The sequence below is a fragment of the Channa argus genome, chromosome 20, assembly GCF_033026475.1.
Source record: "Channa argus isolate prfri chromosome 20, Channa argus male v1.0, whole genome shotgun sequence".
Lineage (NCBI taxonomy): Eukaryota > Metazoa > Chordata > Actinopteri > Anabantiformes > Channidae > Channa > Channa argus.
The window spans coordinates 12,440,476-12,457,768 of record NC_090216.1 but is presented as its reverse complement, the minus strand read 5'-3'; the positions used below and the strand labels follow the sequence as shown (position 1 = coordinate 12,457,768).

The 17,293-nt window shown below is 38.4% G+C and overlaps 5 protein-coding genes across 7 annotated transcripts; 3 read left to right on the top strand and 2 right to left on the bottom strand.

Annotated features, from left to right (window-relative positions):
- The first annotated feature begins 10 nt into the window (after positions 1–10).
- gnptg (N-acetylglucosamine-1-phosphate transferase subunit gamma) lies at positions 11–3,144 on the top strand. 2 transcript variants are annotated; one of them, XM_067489326.1, is made up of 11 exons: positions 11–167; positions 289–343; positions 430–497; positions 619–673; positions 783–866; positions 967–1,060; positions 1,452–1,566; positions 1,649–1,731; positions 1,962–2,090; positions 2,191–2,272; positions 2,362–3,144. In XM_067489326.1, the coding sequence occupies exons 1-11, from the start codon at positions 104–106 to the stop codon at positions 2,439–2,441; spliced, it is 909 nt and encodes a 302-aa protein (XP_067345427.1). In that variant the 5' UTR covers positions 11–103; the 3' UTR covers positions 2,442–3,144. The 2 variants fall into 2 exon arrangements, with proteins under 2 accessions (XP_067345427.1, XP_067345426.1); XM_067489325.1 differs by having other exon boundaries at positions 604–673.
- On the bottom strand, positions 3,018–13,177 carry LOC137106210 (uncharacterized protein C7orf50 homolog). Of its 2 annotated transcripts, none has more exons than XM_067489329.1 (6): positions 13,122–13,177; positions 11,710–11,861; positions 11,492–11,617; positions 4,899–5,107; positions 4,185–4,266; positions 3,018–3,746 (listed from the first exon to the last, which is right to left on the bottom strand). In XM_067489329.1, the coding sequence occupies exons 2-6, from the start codon at positions 11,845–11,847 to the stop codon at positions 3,567–3,569; spliced, it is 735 nt and encodes a 244-aa protein (XP_067345430.1). In that variant the 5' UTR covers positions 11,848–11,861; positions 13,122–13,177; the 3' UTR covers positions 3,018–3,566. The 2 variants fall into 2 exon arrangements, with proteins under 2 accessions (XP_067345430.1, XP_067345431.1); XM_067489330.1 differs by having other exon boundaries at positions 11,492–11,614.
- On the top strand, positions 8,495–11,462 carry LOC137106205 (G-protein coupled estrogen receptor 1-like). The gene is made up of 3 exons (XM_067489321.1): positions 8,495–8,638; positions 9,262–9,355; positions 9,730–11,462. Exon 3 carries the CDS (start codon positions 9,888–9,890, stop codon positions 10,959–10,961), a length of 1,074 nt encoding a protein of 357 aa, XP_067345422.1. The 5' UTR covers positions 8,495–8,638; positions 9,262–9,355; positions 9,730–9,887; the 3' UTR covers positions 10,962–11,462.
- A 254-nt stretch (positions 13,178–13,431) lies between the features above and the next one.
- Positions 13,432–15,152, top strand: uqcc4 (ubiquinol-cytochrome c reductase complex assembly factor 4). The gene is made up of 2 exons (XM_067489335.1): positions 13,432–13,629; positions 14,398–15,152. The coding sequence occupies exons 1-2, from the start codon at positions 13,538–13,540 to the stop codon at positions 14,726–14,728; spliced, it is 423 nt and encodes a 140-aa protein (XP_067345436.1). The 5' UTR covers positions 13,432–13,537; the 3' UTR covers positions 14,729–15,152.
- h3f3d (H3 histone, family 3D) lies at positions 15,077–17,040 on the bottom strand. The gene is made up of 4 exons (XM_067489337.1): positions 16,885–17,040; positions 16,029–16,171; positions 15,621–15,774; positions 15,077–15,518 (listed from the first exon to the last, which is right to left on the bottom strand). The coding sequence occupies exons 2-4, from the start codon at positions 16,154–16,156 to the stop codon at positions 15,390–15,392; spliced, it is 411 nt and encodes a 136-aa protein (XP_067345438.1). The 5' UTR covers positions 16,157–16,171; positions 16,885–17,040; the 3' UTR covers positions 15,077–15,389.
- Positions 17,041–17,293: the final 253 nt, after the last annotated feature.

The following is a 17,293-nucleotide window of genomic DNA, read 5'->3' as shown; positions in this document are numbered from 1 at the left end:
ACAGACTTTTCTGATCACGTGATCGGTCACCTGACGTACCACTTACAGGACATGTAGCTAGACAGCAACCAGGTATCACGTTTTACTCATTCAAAAATCAGCTATGTACTGTTTATATAAGGACATATTTCATTTACTTCAGTTTTGGATTATCTTCACGTGTTTCAGTAAGTATTTATGTACTAAGTGTGCATTTCGTTTTACAAACGTAATGACAACCCAGATGCGCCCCTTTGTGCCGTGGTGCTGTTGAGTTAAACTGTCTAATGTCGTTTTGGTTTTACACAGTAAACTATGTATTGTCCGGAAAAATGAAAATAGTCGAGGAGCCAAACACATTTGGGTAGGTTACGCAAAAACTTATCTGTCAAAATGTGCCGCCTAATTACCATCAGCTCTTTCCTAAGTGATTTATTTTTCTGCGTGTAGGTTGAACAATCCTTTTCTGGCTCAGGGAAGCAGACTTCAGCCTAAAGTGACCCCAGCTCCCGTGTCTGGTAAAATAATAATAGATTTGATTTAATATTTTATTTAACAGCCTGAAAAACAGGTAACCATGACGATATTTGCTATCGATAATTACACTGAATTCACTAATAACAGTTAGTCTTTCTGAAGGCCCCGCACATCTTCATCGGCTGGCTGGAAAGTGCTTTAGTCTCACAGAGTCAACGTGAGTAGTCTACATGTTGCATGACCACTACATCTGTCTTTATATTGCCCGAAAAGTGTCCTTACTAATATCTATATTTGTAAAAACACGTGTTGGTAAATTTTTGCAGGTATAAATATGAATTCTGCCCATTTCATAACATCACTCAACATGAGCTGTCATTCAGGTGGAATGCATACAGTGGGATACTGGGGTAAGATGCTGTTACCTTATGTTATCTACAGTTTAATTATTAATGCCAAAAGAAAGCTGTGGGAATGTTGTAAGACTGAATTTCTGTGCATTCATCACAGGATCTGGCAGGAGTGGGAAATTGCAAACAACACATTCACAGGCATGTGGATGAGGGACGGAGATACTTGTGGAACCAGAAACAGAGAAACAAAGGTTGGTGAGATTTAAAAGGTTGAAAAACATCCATGTCATTTACAAACTTTTGGTTTCGCTACAATGTATTGTCTGTACTTTATTTTTTTTTTAAAAAGTAATATTCACGGTTCCTTCAGAAATTATTCAGACTCCTTAATTCTTTTGCACATTTTACTATGTTGTAAATTTAATTTCAAATGGAAATGACTATGATTTGGCATTCAAAGGGTATTGAATGGGTAACAAGGGTAATGGATATGTAATTTCAGTATTAGATTTTAATTACATTTCTTAAACATTTCGTTAAACATGTTCACCTTGTCATGTTGGGTAATTGTATGTATGAAAGTAAAACACAGTGTACAAGTGAGAAGTTGTAAAACGTTTTCTTGTCATTTTGCTTTTGTAGGTGATTCTTATCTGCAGTGCCACCAGTAAGCTTGTTCAAGTTTCCGAGCCCAGTACTTGTGTTTACTCTTTAACCTTTGAGACTCCACTTGTTTGTCATCCACATTCTCTTTTAGGTAAGACAGAAGAAGCATCTTACACTCAGCACAAATATCAGTGGTAATATTGATCTCTTATAATTTGTTTGCCGTCTTTAAGTATACCCAACCTTGACTAAGAAGCTACAAAGGGAATGGGATGATGCAGAGCAAGCTCGATATGAAGGTCTTATTACTGATCAAGTAAGTTGTTAGGTGAGACATGACACAGTATGACTGACAGTTTATGCCACTTTCAAGATTATGAAATATTTATGCAAAGTAATTCAAACACAGTCATGCAGTGCTGGTTGTTTTTTTTTTAAACTATGAGTTATTTCATTTACTTTTTTAGAGTGCAATTTATTGTAATTACAGTTTTAATAAACGTATGTAATGGTCTTGTCCAATAACAAATGGTATGTTTTGCCTAGGGCTATAATAATCTTTTGAGGGATATTTTTGAGGATGCTGGTCTTCTTAAAAGCCAAAGAATTAAAGTCACGTTGCCAGAAGTGGCAACTAATTCAGAGACTCACAACTCTTTGCAGAAATGTACAGAGGTATTTACATTTATCTTAAAAATATTAGCTTACAAATTATTTCAAGGCATCTAAAATTTGTGACAGAAAGCTCTTTATACTCTTTCATGTTTTTATACAGGACTTCCAAAAACAGAGAGAAGAGATTGAGAGACTACACGCCCTCCTTGCTCAGCACAATATACCTTTTGATTCGAGGCAAAGTAGGCCAACTTAACTATGCAGTCTTAAATGTGTGTTAAAGTTGGAGTATCGTAACATTGTCTGTATCGTTACTTGTTATATGTTAAAGGTGAATCAAGTCGTACTTTGAGCACGACAGTTAAGGATCAACACCTAAGAGGAGACAATGGCCTGGTCGACACACAATAAAAAAAAATCACCTGGAGAAGTCAGTCCCCACGAAGAAGCACCTAAATGGATGACGAAGATGTTGTTGGTCAATGTTAGAATTTGAACTAGAATTTTTCATATCTTTTAAAGTATTACATTGGAAAATATCCTACCTTGTCTCAGGCAAGATTGCTGCAGAAAACTATTAAGGGCACATGTGTAAGAGTAAATCTGCAAACTGACAGGACAAACAGCCTTTTATTAACAGGTCAACATCTGTCACGTACATGTGCCCAACCAAAAGGCAAAAGTGGTGTATAATTACCTAACAGGTGTTGTATGGTGCTATTTATGTTGATGGCTTGATACAGTGATACAGCTGAGTCTACTGTAGTTCAGTGTATTTTTATGAATCCAGAAATGGAGTGCAGGTCACTAACATTCAACTGCAGGAGGAGTTTCAGTTTCCTTCCTGTGACCTTAATTAGCCACAGAACCTGTGGCTCTGTGGTGCAGGGACACTAGAAACATGCTTAATCAAAGAATGTATTGGTTTTCTGTTTAAAGAAGATATGTATTGTAGGCACAAAAGTGATGAGTTATATGAATAATATATAAACTTTTGGATATCTTTATTGTTTCCAAAACTAAGCATAAACTCTGTATCTGTAGTACATGCCCTACTGGTTCGGATTTTCCTTCTGCAGTTGAGTTTAAAGAATAAACATCGTTATGGACTAAATATTGACCTTGTCTGAATATTTCAGAGACTTTTAACCATACTCATCTGCCCACAAAGGTCAAACTGGACATTGTCTTCTGAATACTTAACAGTTAAGATCTTGTGTTTCCTAGGTGTAACTTGAAATAGAAATGAATTAAAAAGAATTCACATTTTTTTAAATTGTTTCGGTGACTGATTACCAGTCAACAATGCACACAGAAAGGAGAGAAATTAGACAGAAAAAAAAAACCCAGGCATGTTAATAACAAATGAGAACTTTGCATGGGTTAATCAAAGATCTTTCTTCACTTAAGGAATTATTACAAAATACTAAATATACAACATCAATGTAACCCAACATCAAGGCAGTCACTCAGACCCACAGCTTAAACATTATTCAGTCCTTCTCTGGTGGATGTGAGGTGGATAGAACCTCTGGATCAGGAAAGCAGCTGAATAACTTCTTTGGCTCTGTGCGCCCTCTGCTGGACAACCACATCCTCTGGCGCTTGTCCAGACTCTTTGATTAGGCCTAAGGCCTTCTGCACTGTTGTATCTCTTGCCCCTCCACGAAGCCCCTCCAGGTAGCACAGCAGAATGGAAAAATGGTCATCTGGAATCTTAAAAAAAAAGTTTTTTTAATTCATTGTGTTGCTATCATATTGCCATCTGTCCATATTATAGTCATTATTGGCTAATGGATGAGAATAAATGTTACCAAAAAGTAGTGGTAGCAAATGTTTGCAGTGATTCAAATATAAATAATTTTAAGTAGCAGTACAAGAGTGAGTATCTAATTTTAATGTATTTTAAGGCAGTTCAAACATACTGGTAATAAAAACCTGAAATTAAGATTTTATTGATTTTACCTTATTAATTTCATAAACGATGAATGAAAAACAAAATTAAAACTTTGTCATGAAACTCTGAATAGATATGATATAATAAGTGTAACTCAGAAACTAGTCAAACACACTAAAGGTCAAGACCTCCTACCTCTAAACCTCGGCTGGGAAAAAAATCCCCCTTCCTAAAATAGTCTCGCATATCAATTTTACCTTTTCAGAGTCGAACATATGCTGAAGTAACCAAGTCTGCCTGGTCTTCTGGAACTTCCACTGTATTCGGTTTTCAGCCCAGCTGCAAAGACAAAACCCACACAAGCTGTAGGTGTGTGCTGCGATATGACATCAGTTAACTCTTGAAAATGGCAGATGTGTTCAGCAGGTGGAAAACAATATCATGAATGTATATACAATACAGTACAACAGCACTTAAAAAAATAGTTGCTGCTGTTGAAGATTTATCAGAAAGGTGTTGACTTTTCCATTACAGTGTGCTTTGTTTTGGCCTCTCACATAACAGAACAAATTAACAAGAATTTGAAAGGGGTACTCCAGTGATCTGTTTTTGCAATACACTCACAAGAAACAAAATCCAATCATTAGAGATAAAGATGTTCTGACTTTAAGTCCCTAATGGCCACATCTCAAAAAAACAAAATAAAATTGGCGTAAAATTGGTGGCAGTTCCCTTTAAGACACAACGGGTTTTCTGTGTCAGGCTGAATTATTTCCCACTGTTCAGTTGTGCATACTTATTTGTCTACATTATTTGCTGAGATATCTTACTTGAGAATTTTGTCATATGCAGTTCAGTGTTTCAGAGACATCCACTCTTTACTTCCTGGTTAAGTGGATGCACACACTGACACAAGACTGTTTTTGGGCCTGACGTGACCGGCAGGAAACCACAGTGAGACTGACTCTTACCAGGTGAGGTAATCTAAGGCCTGCTGAGGTGCACCGGGTCCAGATGCTTCTGTTTTTTGCTGAGTCTCCCCTCCAACTTTAAGTCTCTTCTTCTCTTCCTTTTTCAGGATCTTCTTCATCTTTCTCTCCAGGACCCGCTTCTCCTCAGGACTCAAGACCTCCTCTCCCTCTGACTCGAGTGTCTCTGGGTGACCGGGTGGATCTAAAATCTGCCAAACCAGAACAAAACAAAGGCCCCTGAACGTTATCTACATCAGCAGAGCTTCCTTTTCAGATTCTTATAATAGTCAGTATTCATGAAAAACTAATTTAATACGTCCATAAAATAATCAAACTATGATTAGGAACATTTAAAGAACAATAATTTAACTGTGTAGAAAACTGGCCATTTCCTGCCAGTTGTTTACAATGTTCCTTTGCCTAAAATATGTACTTTGTTTTCTACTTGCTGTAAAATAGTTTTCACATTTTGTTGTGATAGTGCCAAGACAAATGAAAACTAAATGCTTTTTTTGGTTCAGATTACTTCCTGTTGTGCTGCAGAGGGACATTTCCTGTGTCTACAGCATAACGCATGCATTTATTTCTGTGTGGTAAAGTGTAATGTGGTGCATAAAATCCCCTCAGCAGTGCAGCAATCTAAATTAAATTACCAACAGCTTAAAGCACTTTTATCCTAATAATGAACCACAAAAAGGATCAGATATTGAGCGAGTAAAATACTATTTCGTTTCATAACAGAGAAAGATGACACTACCAAAGAAAATATAATAATTTTACTTTTTTAAAATTAATTTTCACCCTAACAGGATTGCACGCAGAATAACAGATAGTTGCAAATAACAAAAACAAAGTTAAAGCTGTTTCATTCTTGGAGCCAGTAACCAGACAACAACATAAACACAGCATTTAACCCTCAGGGGAAGTTAAATGGGGGACACAGGATGCTCTCTGACTTAAACGAACCCTTCAGCATCGTGCTGAAAAAGAAAAAAAAAAAAAACAGGGGAGGAAAAGATTTTGATCACATGGCCACGAAGTCATTCTGAAAGTATGCTGGTGGGGTACTGCCCACAGAAACAGAAAAGCCCTTTACAGTCAGCGTGCAACAAGCATCATTTTCAAAGCTTTGGATTTAATCAGCAGCATTGGCTTGGTGAATAAAATACAATGGAGTGGAATGGGACAACAGCAAATGTGGTAAGTTGAAGCGTGTTTTTCACGGAGCAGGTACTTCCTTATGATTTTTATAATGACATAGTGCTTTTAGCCAAAGCATTTTGGCTAAACTAAACCACACATGCACACAAACGCTGGTGATGGCGTCTGCCATGCAAGGTGCTTGCCTGACCAAGAAGAGCAGGAGTAAAACCACTGAACCCGTGGTTTGTGGACGGCTGTTCTACTACTAGTTGCTCAAAGAGAGAGGAATAAAGATAGGGATGTGTGGTCACAGAAAATATTTTGAAAAACTAAGATACTGTTATATTTTTAGAGCTCTGGACTGCTGTGCTTGATATTTTAGTTCAAGTTGGGGTATTTTAGGAAGGAAATGTACTGTGTTGTGTGTCTCCTGTGGAAAACCCATTTAACGATTCAAAGGCTGAGCAGTGGTTAACAGATTTGAAAATTGATTAAAACGGCAGATAAATGTTTATTTCCTTAATGTTGCTTTTAATGTATTTATATTTATTTTTGTGCTCTAAAACAGAAGCTGATTTAGAGGAACTGAATATTTATACCCAAATCTTTAAGACCTCATCAGTGTGTGTTTTCTCTTCTGTTTTTCAGCCTAATCAAACCACCGCATCACCATTTTCCAACAGTTCTACTATCATATTCAGCTCCACCATGACTGCGCCTACTTCCACTTTGTCAGCTGAAGCCAAAAACATAATCTCAAATGCAAATTATGTCTACAGTTTCTTTGCAAGTCTGGGCTTTATCGCAGGCTGCTTTTTGTTGTACAGCTTCATTCAGACCCACCGAGCACACAGACGACTGGCCTGGCTCGACTGTCTGCTCTGGGTCTTTTGTGGTTTCCAGGTGCTGCTCCTGCTCCTCTCTCTTTATGCTGTGGTCCACAGTTCTCAATACTTGCAAACTACAGCTCTAGGCTGTGCTGCTCTCTCCTTCTTCATCAACACAGCCTCCCTGTGCGGCCTGTTGGTCTTAGTGCTCATGGCTTATGTTCTAACCCTTGATCCACCATCGCACGCCCTGCTGCGGAAGCCCGGGGTCTGTGCAGCTCTGGTGATCCTGTCCTCTGTTCTGATCTCGCTGCTGCTGGCTGGACTACGTGGGCCCAGCATTGAGCTGGAAAAGGAGATTTATTGTTACATGGATCGAGCCCATGCTGGGTCGCATTATGCAGGTGCTAAGCTTTGCCTGGTTTTTTTGATTCCCTACATCCTCCAGCTGGGACTCCTGATAGGTGGGTGTGTCCGGCAGTGGAAATCTGAAGGACGTTTCCTCTCTGGATCTGAGGAGGGTCCCATGTTCCTGACAATTACCGTGGTTGTGTTTTCCTGCCTGCTCTTCTACCATGTGGTACTGGTGAAAGAAAAAGTACAGACTCATGAGCAACCCTTGCTGCGTGTGGCTGAGTTTGTATTGTTCTCAGGGAGCAGCGCCAGTCTGCTGCTTGTGCTGTTCATGCACAGACTGTGTCGAGAGAGTCTCTACGGAGTGTTAAGGCAGCTGAGGGACTGCTGTCGAAGAAGAGGCAACACACAGCCTAACAGAAACATCATAGCTCCGCACATCGAAGTCACAGACACACTGCAGGACATAGAGTCATAAAGGACACAATCTCTTCTAATGGACCTAATGAAAGACATTTTCTTAATCTAAGTTTTATTCTTGCTTTTGCTATGTACCTTCTTTTTGAGTGACTCCGCGGAGTTAATTTTTTTTTTATGTCATTTTTATTGAAAACAAGATGTCTACAGACACATAATTTAGACAAGATGGCTGGAAAAACTTATGCAATTTCCAAAATTTCACGTAGGAAACATGCAGTCTGGGAAAATAAAAAAGTCAGATGCTACATCCAGGCCAATATTTAAATTTTTCTGTCTCATGTCAGACTTCAAGTCAAGGACTAAGTGTTTAACTCTGCATAAGAAAATCACAAAATCCATTGCACCATTAACATAGAAATAATCTGCAGTCTCAAACAGGAACCTGTGACAAAATAAACTGAAAAAAGCTAAATGTGGCTTTACATACTTCTTTTTGTGTCTGAAATAAGAAAGGTGAGCTAAGACAAGTGCTTTCTGTCCTCTTTCTTGTTTTGTGTAAATTTCTTGTAAGTCTGTCTTTGCTATATTTCCACTGGCTCCCGTATTTATGTATTTTAACTTTAAACAATACATAGTATACATAGCCGTGCTCATACTTGAGGCCAAGCTTTGACAAGCTGGCTCTGTGTTCCCGCTTGATATAATTATTTATGTAATGAAATGCATCCACATAAAAAAAAAACAGAGTGTAAATTCAACATGTTGTTGTTTGTGACTGTATTAAAGTGAATTTGTCATTAAAAAAAACATCGTTTTCATGTTCGGCTGAACAGACACAATTTGTGTCTGTTCCCGCATTGTATGTTTGTGTTTCTGACTCTTAAGTGGTGGGTGGCACCACAACACTTCTCTGGATTAATGTGACATCAGTTTTCATTGTCACCACTAAACGACAGGGAGGACTTGAGAGACCACAAGCTGTTATAGGAAACTTTGGTAAGTTAAAGCTATTTTATATTAACGTCTCGAGTATGTGTCAAAGAATAAAATTATTAAAAAGCTGACCGACTTAGTGTTTAGTCAGATGTAGCACAAATATGACAAACAGATGTTATAACTAACAGCATAACAATTATTATTATTTTAGATGTTTTCAGTATTCAGTATTAGATAATTTAGGCCTGTATCAGACTATTGACAGTAGAGCGATGTCAGGAAACAAGTCGAGAGAAATCTGGACAAATGAGTGCAGCAGCAGAACTCCACACTTTTACATAAAAAAACTGGAAGACATCTCCAAATAAAGTCACAACACTCAAAGTAAGCATACTTATTTACCTTATAGCAATATTTAGCAATCTTTACTCTGAAATCTTTATCGAAGCCAAAGTAATTCTGACATTTAAGGAAAAAGCTACAGTAGAGATAATGATAAACTATATATTGTTCTAACAGATTATACTCGAAGACATTTTCAAAGGGTTGTTATAATCATATAAGTCATATTTACACAAGAAATAACCTAAAGTACTCAAAAATCGGAATGAGAACATTTTTAGAAATTGCTATTTCAGAAAAAAAACCTTTTTCATTTTCTCTCTATGTTTAATTGGGTGTAGACATTGTGATGGCAGTTCACAGACGCTTCAAACCGAATCTGAAGCAGCTTGAGAGGATCTGCCAGGAAGAAAGGGATAGCCTGCCCAAAGCCAGGTACCCAAAGTCTTTAGATACCTAACCAACAAGCTTTAAATCTGTAACTGCTGCAAAAGGGGCATTTGTGCAGAACTGAATTAAAAGTCAGAATTTATTTGTAAATAAATTTACATACCATGTATACTATTGCATACTATGTATTGTTTAAAGTTAAAATACATAAATACGGGAGCCAGTGGATATATAGCAAAGACAGACTAACAAAAATAAATGTATCTGAAACGCTTGCATGTTGAGTGTTGTCAAATGTACTGTTATTTATTGATTAAGTGCAGTGACTTTCTGCCCATTGAATGCCTTTAGCATTAGTTCTTAAAGTAAAGAAGCTGAAAACAAGCTGTTGACTTACTGAGCTTCTCCTCTCTGTCTAGAACAAACAGTGGGCATCAGCTCTTCTGTCTCTCCAAGACGACCACAGAGCAGAAAGAGGAAACAGATGGCACCTCAGACTCCACAGGGACTAACAACCCTCGGAAAACTAACATCTATGAAAACTTAATGGTTAGCTACCAGTTCAACAAAGTGTAATATGAACGTGACAATGTACGTGGACTACAGGGTCCTCAGTGAGTATAACTCCACAGTACAGCTAAATGGGACACAGTTGGTCCCAGATTTTCTACAGCCAGCTTCAGAGAACCAACACCATTATGTCATTGGCCTCATCCTCTCTAGCCTTTACACCATATTGCTGTTTCCTATTGGATTCTTCGGGAACACCCTCATCTTAGTGGTCAACCTGGACCACAGTGGCCGCTTGACAGCCCCCGACCTTTACTTTGTAAACCTAGCTGTTGCAGATCTCATCCTTGTGGCTGACTCTCTGATCGAGGTGTTCAACCTGAAGCAGGGATACTATGACAAGGCCGGCCTCTGCACCTTCATGAACCTGTTCCAGCAGGTCAACATGTACAGCAGTGTCTTCTTCTTGACTTGGATGAGTTTCGACCGGTATGTTGCACTTACTGGATTCATGGGGCGCAGTATGCCACGTGCACGACTCATCTGCTGCCTCATCTGGGCTTCCTCCTCCTTGCTCACCCTGCTGCCTTTTGCAATAACTCAATCACAGCACGCTGGAGAACTCCACTTCTGCTTTGCAAACGTGACCCAGATTCAGTGGGTGGAGGTTATGCTCGGTTTCTTGCTGCCTTTCTGCATCCTGGGTCTGTGCTACTGGAGAATAGCCCAGGTGCTCTTGCACAGCCAGAGGGAGCAAGATGGCCCACAGCAGAGGCCTCGCAGGCAGAAAGCCCTGAGTATGATCTCAGCAGCTGTGTTAGTCTTTTTCATCTGCTGGCTCCCAGAGAACGTGTTTGTCAGTGTTCACCTTCTGAGGGGTGATACAGACAGAGGCACACTGTGGCAGGACTACCCCCTGACAGGTCATGCTGTCAGGCTGGCAGCCTTTTCTAACAGCTGCCTGAACCCACTCATCTACAGCTTCCTTGGTGAGACCTTCCAGGTTAAAATGAGGCTTTTTCTCCAGAAGAAGAGCATATGGACTAAGCTGCACAGGTCAAGCTCAGGAAAATCTAGCTATGTACCAGCTGCAAATACATGCAGCCATGTAATATGTGACAGACCCAGCCAATCCATGTAGGGTCTAATGAACTCCCACAAACGTTTATATTACACTCAAAACCTAACTGTACACAATGCGTGACATGGACAATATGACCCACATTTAAGTGTTGTGAAAACTAACTGAAGAACTGAATCAGTTATTTAAGCTTTATGCATACCACAAACTGGAACTTTGGGATCAGTGTGTCTTATCAAATGAAAATTATTTTTTTATGTTTGGTTTTACATTGTGATGCCATATGAAATGTAACATCAGACTATTTTCTGTCATTTAAAACATTCTCAGCACCAACTCATAAAAATGAGTACATTATTGAATTTAGATTTACATTTATTTAACAATTAATAACTAATTAACTAGTTATGACCACTCTAAATTGCTTTGGTCAACTGATTCTTTTCACTTAAAACATATTATAATCATGTACAAGACCAAATTACAGCACTTGTAAAGCAGTCATCCCAAACCAGAACTCCACTTAATACTCACAAAAACAAGTAAAATAAAATAAATCAGTTGGGATTTTTACCACTTTGCATCCTTACCTCAGTCTGCTTTGTGTTTCTTTGTGCTGTCATTTCTTTCTTTTTGCGTTTCTTGTCTTTTTTCTGTTTATTTATTTTCTGTTCATCGGCTGTGGTTGTTAGATGAGGGATCTTTGCTGAAGCCTCCTGGAGCAAATAAACCACTTCATTATTTTGGCAAAGTGTAACATTTAAAATTTATAACCGATATAAAAGGTACAGGGGACTGTGCTACTCACCTCTATTTCCATCTTTTTCCTTTTCGTTTTTATTACAGTGGCCATTGTTTCTTCCACACAAACCTCACTAGCATCTAAACTCAGCTTTTTCCTTTTAGAAAGATTTGATTTAGATTTCAAACTTTTGTTCTTGGCCATGAGGTATTTTATTCCTGCAAAAAAGAACAAGTACACGTTATTAAAAGAAACAAATTTACATAAACTGCATGCATTATTGAATAAAAAAGTCTTGGAGATTGGTATGCACAAGTATGTTGGCTCTTACTTACTTCAGTTATATATATTTTTTACATTAACAGACGACACATTGACCTCCAGTAAAAGTACAAAAGAATATAAATATGATTATATAACAACTTGCCTTACTCCATATTAGTCTGTTTATTTTCAACTGTAGTGAGCTACTGTTGGTGATCGGATCATCCCATGGGTATTAATACATGAATACTACAGTGGGTACAGAAAAGAATCTTCCCCCTTCGGAAGTTTTCAACTGTTTTTTTTTTTTTACACTCTACACACTCAAAGTGAAAACAGATCTCACTCAAATCAATGCCTTTTTACAATCTCTAAAAAGATTTAATTTGATGTTTTTTCTCTTTGCCACTCTCCTCTAAACCTTTAACTGCTGAAAGACCCAGGTAAAATATATCTTATGTAAAGCCTCTCCTTCTCAGCCACAAAAGCTCCAAAACACTGAACCCCAACTTAGTTGCTCCCTAGGAATAATGTCGGCCAGCTGCATAGCAGCTTCCCCATTGGTTTGTGAATGACATGCAGTGTAAAAGGCTTTGAGTACCAATTTGACGTTGGCCTGTTCTAAGCAGATATTTGTTTCCTTTTATTATCTAAAGATTTACGCTACTCCAAGAGATATAGGAAATCTTTTTGTAATCATCCCGAGTTTAGCTTTCACAGAATTGCCTCAGTATTCTTTAGTCTTAATAGTGTTAAGTTTGGCCAGGTTATTGATTCACCAGTACCTGTACTTTCCAGATAGAAGTGTGCATGAACTCCACTCAGTTGTACTCCATTTAATAGTGGGTTGATTTTTCTTAAACCAATTAGCTGCACTAATGATGAATGTTTAAATGATCACTTACTTTCAGTGTTTTGATCGACATAGATTACTTTATAGAGCTCTGTTTTCATTTTAATATGGAATAGTCTGTTTTTGTTAGCCAAAGTTTTTGTTAGCCATATTAAGACGAGAATGAATAGATTTTGGGGCGATTCTGCTTTTTTACCTGCTCTAAACGTCAGGTTTTTTTAAATACGAAAAATATTAATCCTACACTGGGTAACACAGCTTCCACGGTTGCCACACAAAATTATTTAATGAATAAAAAATAATCATGGAGCAAAAATTACTTTTATCAGATTGTTCTTATTTAAACGAGAAACTTACTAACCTTACAGAAAAATGACCACAAGCATGGGAACTCAATCAGGAAGTTATGTCGCTACGGTGAAGCCTGATTGGACGGATACCCGTCTTTGTTTTATGATTGGTCGAAGAGTGTCAGTGATTCGCAGAACCTCGGAAAAACGAATTTGTCTGCTAATGAACATTAACTAATGTAATTGAAGGCTCAAGAAAAGCATTAAAATGGGCCAGATACCTTTAGATGTATAGATCCGGAAAGACAAAACAAGAAACTAGTCTTTATTCAAAAAAAAAGATAGAACCAACCTTCTCACACAGTTACACCGGAAGAAATTCAAGGTTGCACACGCATGGTTACATGACCTAACCAGTGAACGTTTGAGAAGCAAACCCAGTTTCCTTGACCTAACGTTGTGTGTACTACGTGATCAGTTGTCAAAGATGCCTGCAACAGTAAGAAGAATTTACTCCGGATTAACACGAGCATGTTTGAATGGAGGGATGTTCATTCATAGAAATGCCACAGCCGTAAAGTGAGTATAGTCTGTGGCGGGTTAACAAGAAGTAGCCTGTGTTGTGTGTCAATGACGAATGTTTGCATTTCACGATCAACTGCTACGGCTTTTTTTTTTTTTTTTATGAATTAACGATATCACGTACGTACTGGTTGACAGATTAAGTGACAAGAAATTCTCTGTCTTATTTTAGTCTTCTAGACAGTAAAATCGGCCCCTTAAAACATTAGACGTTATCTAGAATATTAATTGCATGCAAGAATGACAAGTATAATTCGAAAACATGTAAAAATAATAGCGTGTGCCTCCACTGTTCCAAACCATTTGAATGCTAATTTAGTCTTATTGGAGCAGCTCTAGGATTTGTTACAGTGCCACTATCCCTGATTCCCGCCTACACATTGAATAACACACAAGTGTAATATTTTACATTAATATCTTTACTCTCAATTTAGCATTTTGAGTTAAACATTTTTAAATATAGTTTTATTGCCGTAAATACGTGTTTTAAATCCTTAAATTTTATTACATTTTGATAAATACCTTATTTTTTATTTACCTCAAACAAAATTTGCTAGTTCGTACTTACACATAGCAATATTACAGTGATACCTAATATGGTATATATTTATTTAGGACTGGGCACATTTTAATAGTTAAATATTTGTTTCTATTTTTATGGTTTATCCTGTAGAAATCAGGTAATCTAAACTTTTGCGCAAAAAAAGTAAGTCACCATCATTGCATTGTTGTACTTCACACCACTAAGTTAGTTTTTGTCGTCAGATTGAACAGTGTGCGGCCACTAGGTCTGACCTCCCGAAGTTCAGCAAAGTCCAAGAAGCCCCCAGATGACAATGGAGAGGTAAATGATGAGCCCATCAAGTTCTCTTCCAGCAAAGCCAGTCACAGGACTTGGAAAGTTGAGTCTTCCTTGGGGAGCCAGTTTCAGCGGCCCTGGTGGAAAGTTCTCCCTATCAGCCTGTTTGCGGCTGCCTTCCTTCTGTGGTGTGTACTTAGACGGGAGACAGACATTGATGCACAGCTGGAGAAACAGCTCTATGATCACTTACCTGACATTTCAGATGAGGATGACACCCTAAATAAATCAAGTTAATGTGGGACTAAATATTGTAATTTGTGGTATGTGCAGTATTTCAGTGGAAACAGTGGTATGGACAATTCCTGAAAGTGGAGCAGAGAAACCGTCCATGGTTGGACTTTCCATAGCAAAAGTCAAATCACATTAAAAATTCAGTCTGAAGTTGGTTTGACTCATTTTTGCAGATTTTATGGTCAAGTTAAGTAAATTTGATTTGAGTATTCAATATGATAATGTCAAGTAGTACAACTGGAGTAGGACCTGGTGTTATTAGACCATTATACTGGAAATGTCACCTTTTAGTGAAAAAAAGTTATAGCACTTGAGAATCTAACCATTGACAAATTCAAATTCAGGCCAATGTGAGGTAGCAGAAAGTTTATTTACAGCACAGAATTCCTATGACATGCACACAAACTTAATGATATTCTAAAATACACATGCAAACCTGAGAAGGTCAGTGGAATATGTGATTGGAGCATTTACAGATGGGAATTTCTACTCCATAGTGGAGGACAGTTGGAGAAATGTCAGTGAAATTTAAAGTACAAAAAAAAAAAAGCCTAAAACTACAAGTTACAAATCAATGGTACACATGCTGGTTATTGTTCAAGATTTACAAAGCAAACCCCTGTCAGTCCCACCCACCCTTCCCACTAAAAAGATAAAATGTAATTTATGCACGTTCTCCTCTAATTCGCCTGGCCAGCTGAATGTCCTTGGGCATGATGGTAACCCTTTTTGCATGGATAGCACAAAGGTTGGTATCCTCAAACAGTCCAACCAAATAGGCCTCACTGGCTTCCTACAAGAAGACAGAAACGTTAAATACAGTTGTAGAGTGGCATGACAATTGCACTCAAGATTTGGAAAAAAAAATATATAAAAAAATTAGGTTTAATCTAACCTGGAGAGCACCAATAGCTGCGCTCTGGAAACGTAGATCTGTCTTGAAATCCTGAGCGATCTCTCTAACAAGACGCTGGAAAGGCAGCTTCCTGATGAGCAGCTCAGTGGACTTCTGATACCGACGAATCTCACGGAGAGCAACAGTACCAGGCCTGAAGGAGAAATATAAATGCTGCTGTTAGACCCCTATACCACACACAAAAAATATACATTTCTCCTTTAGTCAGGCTTTTCAGTCAAGTGTAACAAAAGAATATAAGTCCTAATCCATCTAGAACAACTACTGTTACAACGATGGCCACATAAGTTTATTTGAAAGTTTTGCAATGAGTATATGGAGCAACAGCAAGTACAATTGCCTAACTTGCACTAATAGGGAAACCTGATCACTTCCGGGCATCTGTACCTGTATCTGTGAGGCTTCTTCACTCCACCCGTGGATGGCGCGCTTTTCCTGGCAGCTTTAGTGGCCAGCTGCTTCCTGGGCGCCTTTCCTCCGGTGGATTTACGAGCGGTCTGCTTGGTACGAGCCATACCTCACCTGCAGGTCTTCACAAACAACTCTGTCAATAACTACTAAATTGCAATTCCGATCCCCACCATCACACTACAGACTGAATCACCGCCTTGGGAGGAGTATATTTCTTTGTGAGTCATAACCTCAAAGAGGAATCTAAGTCGATTATCGTTTCTGATCTTAATTGTATGTTTTTAAAGACCAACAGTAAGAAGGAAAAGTAGTCAGTGACACCAATCGTACAGACAGGTAGCTAACGTTACAAACGCTGACTTTACAGAAACGATTTTATTACACACCGCGAATAAACAAAGCCCCGCCACCATTAAGCTACAAGGGAGACACACGTTTCTATGCTGTGGTTAGCGACTGAATTTAAAGCTAGCATGGACGGCAGCAAAATGGCGCCAGGCAGTTACTACAGACGTTAACATCAATAATAGCCCGGACCACACTAGAATTTGAACGAATCTTATATAACAACATAAAGCAAGTCAATTACTATACATTTAACTATAATAGCGACTCATCGATGAGCAGAGTTGGTACAAAGCAACTTAATGCTGCTAACAGTTAGCTAAACTGCTATGGCGCGCGCCGTTTTGTTGTCAACTCACAATTAACGCTAGTTCGAAGGCATTTTAACGTCGATTAACGACTAGGAATTCAAAGTAAAACACATAAAATATAACTCAACAGTGAACGTATAAACCACCATATTATTAATGAGGTTTTCCAGTGTTACCTTTTCTGTTGTTGGATTTTTGTTTTGTTTTTGCTTTCCGGGAAACTGCTACGTCCTCTGCCCCTGTAAGATCATATACATCACAAACGAAGGCAGAAACCTGGTATTTATAGATACAGAAGCGGGTGGCTGAAGTCCCGCCCCTGAACCTACGGTATTGGTCGGCACTGAAACGCTGACGGAATGTGATTTGCGGAGGAACGATGACGATCATTGCCTCGGCGTTTGAAGGAAAATCCACAAGGTGCCTTTATTTTAAGTGAGCTATGAATATGTCTTCTGAGGCTAATATTGTTTCTTTTTATATTGCTCAATATTTGGTTTGTATTTTCTCATTTTGGGGATTTATGAAGTGATTTCTTAAAACGTGTTGCTTAATAAATTAAAGGAACGGTAACAATGGATTTGA